Source organism: Sinocyclocheilus grahami, unplaced genomic scaffold, assembly GCF_001515645.1.
Source record: "Sinocyclocheilus grahami isolate Dianchi unplaced genomic scaffold, SAMN03320097.WGS_v1.1 scaffold570.1, whole genome shotgun sequence".
NCBI classification, from domain to species: domain Eukaryota; kingdom Metazoa; phylum Chordata; class Actinopteri; order Cypriniformes; family Cyprinidae; genus Sinocyclocheilus; species Sinocyclocheilus grahami.
The window spans coordinates 712,563-718,038 of NW_015505749.1; the positions used below are offsets into that span (position 1 = coordinate 712,563).

General features: G+C 39.3%; 1 protein-coding gene across 2 annotated transcripts in view; it reads right to left on the reverse strand.

Annotated features, from left to right (window-relative positions):
- Positions 1–2,713: 2,713 nt before the first annotated feature.
- The window catches only part of LOC107556503 (rho-related GTP-binding protein RhoA-B-like), a 5,055-nt gene continuing 2,292 nt past the window's right edge, over positions 2,714–5,476 (reverse strand). For both annotated transcript variants that reach the window (XM_016239639.1, XM_016239638.1), the window contains 4 exons: positions 4,503–4,660; positions 3,972–4,092; positions 3,692–3,822; positions 2,714–3,523 (listed from right to left, as the gene is read on the reverse strand). In XM_016239639.1, coding sequence (XP_016095125.1) covers positions 3,350–3,523; positions 3,692–3,822; positions 3,972–4,092; positions 4,503–4,658 — 582 coding nt within the window. In that variant the 5' untranslated portion in view covers positions 4,659–4,660 and the 3' untranslated portion in view covers positions 2,714–3,349. The remainder of the gene's footprint in view (positions 3,524–3,691; positions 3,823–3,971; positions 4,093–4,502; positions 4,661–5,476) is intronic.

Consider the following 5,476-nt stretch of genomic DNA (forward strand, 5'->3'; position numbering starts at 1 on the left):
GCCCACACACGTGCTCACCTCTGTGCTCTGATTGGATGAGCAGGAAGGCGATGAGCTCATATTGGTTAAAAATAGCTTCACGCGCTGGGGCTAAAAATAGGCGCATATATAAAGGCCGGCGTTTAAGCGAGGCTCGCTGCATTTACGCAGCAGTAGCGGGGAAGGATGAAACTCTCCGAGAGACAGAGACAGAGACAGAGACAGAGACAGAGACAGACAGAGGGAGAGAGCGCGAGAGAGAGAGATTGCGAAAGGGCGGCGACCCCTTTCTGTCGGTCCCGCGTCACAGCGCAGTCTTTCACAAGACAGAAATGGCAAGTTGTTGAGTTTTTCAGCCTGCCCGGGTCTGAGTGTTGCCTGCGGGGGGTGGGGGCTGCATGACTATTTCCTTCCTTCCTTCCTTCCTTCCTCAACAAGTCATGTTTTTCCCCCTCTTCAGTTAAATAGAAGCAGACTGTGTTTTATTGCATAATATATCCGAGAATTATCCACTACACTGTCATTAAACATATTGGTATAGATGGTTTGGAGAATTTCATCGTGCTGTTCTGAATCCCGCATTATCCAGTGGGTGGCAACTCGAAATAATTCCAGCTCCTCTTCGCTCAATTTTGATTCAGTAAGCTCTCTCAACATTAGCTGGAGTGCTGAGGCTTAGTCATCAGCGTAAAAACAGAACATACTGTTCACTGACAAAATGAAAGCAGGATTTCCACTTCTGTTAAACTTTTTCCTTGTCACCTATTAAGTCTTCATGACACCCTAAGGCTCATTTCACAGATAGATTCTATGAACAGATGATGAAGTGTCACCAATCTACATTTTGTTGGTGTGTGAATAGTGCTAAAATTCTGAAATATAAAAATAGTGCCTGATTTTACAGCAGGAACTGACTTGAGTTCTGTATCGTGTGTATGTGTACAATGTTTGGTGATCGCAACATTAATGAAACTGCATAAATATCTACCCCACTTGCTGAAAGGGAATAGATTGGGCAAAAATTCAAACTGTATTTTACTCATCTTCATGTCATTTAAAATATGACCTTCTGCTGTAAAACAGAAATTTTGAACAATGTTCCCTGTACTCGGTTACATACAATAAAAGCATACAGTGACCATGAAAATGCACCATAAAAGAAGTCCATTCAACTTCTGTGTTAAATTTCAAGTCATACATTAGCTTTGTGTGAGGAATGGACCAAAATGTCATCATTCACTAATAATCTATTAATATGATGAATTCTTTGAAAATGGGCACCTGTATACCTACATAGAATTTCTTCAAAGGTATAATATTCCAATAATCCGTAAAGAATATTGTATAGTGTTGTTAAATGTCTGTTTAAAGGAAATGTGAATAAGGAGACTGTGAGTCTCAAACCTGATGTTGCAATTAACGGAGTTACTATTAGTGATAGAAAATGGAATAATTACTTTATCAGGAAGTTACTAAAACATACTGGCATTCTAAATCTGAGTGCATTGACTGGAAATATGCATGGTTGCTGCCTAAAAAAATATTGCTTAACAAATAAGGTGAGAGAAGTACATTTTGAAATACTCCGTCTGGTGTACCCTGTTAAAACTCTTTTTCTTAGATTTCGTACTGATGTAGATGTTATATGTGATTTCTGTGGGACCGAGAAAGAAAATGTTGTGAACTTGTTTTTTAACTGCATTTATAGCATAATATTATAGATTTGGAATGTTTCCTTTGTGAGTTTTAATAGACAAAGATTACCAACAAATGTGGCTTTTATTGTTAATCTTTGTTTGATTATGGGGAAATACCATATACATAAACAGAAATGGGCTAAAGGAAAACCCAACTCTTTGTTATTTCAGATAGATATTAAAAATTATATTGAGTTACTACTTGGGTTGAAAAACAGTAAAGCAAAACGCACTGGGTCTCTTTGTGAAGCTTTTATGTTATTTATACGATGATCTCATACCTGTTCTTTTTTATTTTCACCTGTATTATTATTTATATTATACTGTATGTTTTCTATTTCTTTGTTGTAGTTTATATTTGTTCAGTACCTTTATATTATATGTTGGTATAAAGGTACTGAAGTGAACAGCCGTTCACTCAAGACTGGAAGTTGACAGATGACCTATGAACTCTATGCATAATTACTTCTGCAATTAGTCTCGGTGAACTTCCAGTGCAGCGCAATGTTTGGAAATGAGTAAATTAAACAGTAAAAGTACATCTCAAGATAATATTGATGCAATTCACCTTTGCTCTTAAGACATTTAAAGCTTCTAGATTTCATAACTAAAATGTTTTGTAATATAATGTACTAAAATATTACATTTACTATAGTTTTATATGTATATACTTTATTTGTGATTGACAGTTAACAGAAATATAACAAATAGTTTGCTACTTCCATCTGCTTTAGCAGAAATGCATACGGAGTAAGTGTGCACAGTCTATTGATGTCTCTGATTAACATGTTTTTATTTCATGAAAAAAAGAGAAGTGTGAACATTCTTGAAAATGTCTACACTTTATGAATAGGAGGTCTGTGAGTATATAACAGAAGTGTATTGTTTTGGTGAACTGCTTACAAAAAGGAAGCAGAAACAAAATTGTATTTTTTCCTGTTTGCATCAATTACATTCTGCTAGTTTGTGAAGGTTTACACATTAACCTGATCATTCTCTCTCTCACACACACACACACACACATACACACAGAGTTGCTCCTTATAGAACATCTTTTATTACACAAGATTACCAAGTCTAGTTTACAAATACGGTTTCCAGTCCTGAATGTGTGTACATACAAATACACACGTTCATATGTACAGGTATGTATACATATCAACCCCCCACCCACCCCATGCCCCTTTTTTGCTTTAAAACAGTACTTTTGTTCTAAAATTCCAATCTTGCCCTGATCTAAAAGAAAACCTTAAAATGATTCATACATACAGAAACAATCAAGTTCAGCCCTGTTTCATGTTGCAGAAAAAAAGCCCAGCATATGAGGGATGGGCTGAAGTATTGATTGGCAGCTCACAGGATCACACCTTTCCAATCAGCCCACAGGGTCACATAACAGCATTTGGCAGATGAGCAAGCTTGAATGATACCACAAAATCAGATAAAGCATCAAAAAAGTCCCATTTGTCCAAGTTCTCTTAAATACTGATAAATATCTCCATGACTAAAAATAAGACCAAAAGGGGGAAAAAAAGAGACAAAACAAAGCTTTTTTTCTGGGATCTCTCTCTCAAAAGCATTTGGCCAATGTGGGGTGGGGTGGGGGTTATGAGTGCCCCTCACGCACACTCTTTTTGAGCCCCAGTACAGGCACAGAGTCCAATAGCGAGTATTCACAGCAGACTGCATTTGTTGCTCTTCTTTCCCCTGCGTGCCTGCAGCGCCGCTCTAGTGGCCATTTCAAACACCTCCCGAACGCCATCTTTTGTTTTGGCTGAGCACTCCATGTAACCAAATGCACCAATCCGATTGGCCATGTCTCTTCCTTCCTCTGCCTTAACAGGCTCCTATTGGACAGTCAACACAAAATATGCTGTCAGTACACATTATTTGTGTCTTGATTTTGTCAAATACTCTACGTTTATTGAAACAAGCAAAACTTAACAACCAATTATCTTAAAAACGTCCAGTTGAAGAGTACAGTAATGTATTTTCTGTGCAAATACCATGTTTACCTGCTTCATCTTAGTCAGCTCCCTGCGTGTGTGTTCATCATTCCGCAAGTCCTTTTTGTTGCCGACGAGGATGATGGGAACGTTTGGACAAAAGTGCTTCACCTCAGGTGTCCACTTCTCTGGAATATTCTCTACACAGATGTCAGAGATCAAAGGTCAATACTGGAGTTTTAACACCGACCGGAGGTCAGTTTCATTAGAAAAAGGAAAGATAATGTAATTACAACATGCGCATGTGAGAAAGGTACACAAAACAATAGACCAAAGAGAGTATCCTTACCTAAACTGTCAGGACTGTCAACAGAGAAGCACATAAGAATGACATCAGTGTCTGGGTACGAAAGAGGGCGGAGCCTATCATAGTCCTCCTGTCCTGCGGTATCCCAGAGAGCAAGTTCCACCTATTGGATAAAGAGACGCACTGAGCTCAAACACACATTCAGAACATCTCAAACCATTAAAATGGACTTCCACCACAAAAAGGACAGATGGAGGTGCCATCTGCATGTTAAACTAAATAAGGAAAGTAAATCAGGTCAATATTTTCACATTAAAGCCCCTTCCAAGAGGTCCAACTGACAGGCAAGGACTTACTTAGCCTATTAAACTGGGTTTTGGGGTTTACATGTGAACACATGGTCCTCCAATAGCTAATAATTTGACCTTAAATGAGCCAAACTTTATTGAGCATCTGAATTTAACAAGTCATTGTTTTATAATCAGCATAAAATCACCTCAGTGAGTGACAATTATAAACAGCAGGAACAATTATATTTATGCACATTGTATTTCTCAAGTGTGTTGTGCTCACCTGTTTGCTGTCAACCTCAATGTCGGCGACATAGTTCTCAAACACCGTGGGGACATAGACTTCAGGAAACTGGTCTTTACTGAACACGATAAGCAAACAGGTTTTACCGCACGCTCCATCTCCTACAATCACCAGCTTCTTGCGAATCGCTGCCATACCTACAAAAGACATACACATACCCAGTTAAACACTGCAGCACTGCGCTACCAGTCACCTTTGCAGCAGCAAACGGAATAATTGCCATGGCTATATAATGTTGGGATACTTCATTTTTCAATGTCACTTCCTGCAAAATACAATCTCTAATATGAATGGAGCCATTCGTGGTAGTCCTCTACCATTATAAAGTACTGTAAATACACACCAAACCATCCCTTAGGCCCAGTAATCAAAGCCACACAGGGTTCAGAGTCCTCAGCTGACTCATCACAGCCAACGGTGACATCCGACAAGCCTTCAACAGAGTCATTTCAACAGGACCACAGCAGAACCAACCCATCCGATTGCATTAACATGACACAGCACTTCATTTTTTGATCCAGAACAGCCGTTTAAATAGAGGCAGATCTGGAAGTGTCTGTTAACTGGGCCAGATGTCTTTGAAGTGCAAGCTGCACCCCAGTGGCCAAGATAAAGCTGGCAGCTACAGAACAGAGCCCACATTATTGATGAACAGGCCCGTGGCGATGAGAGTGGCTCTGATGGACAGTAGATTAAACACTGATACACACACACACACACACACACACACACACACACACACACACACACACACACACACACACACACAGAGCAGCAAAGCTAAAGATCAAAGTCTGAAAACCAGCAGAAGAGACAAAGCCTCGGCACTAAAGAAATTGGTTGTTTGTCGGCCTCTAATTATTCTGACATTCAATTATTCTAGTTAACTCTTTAATTATATTTACTCGTTCATTAGGAATCTATGTCGCTTAGGGTGCCTCACGGCGGCCGCT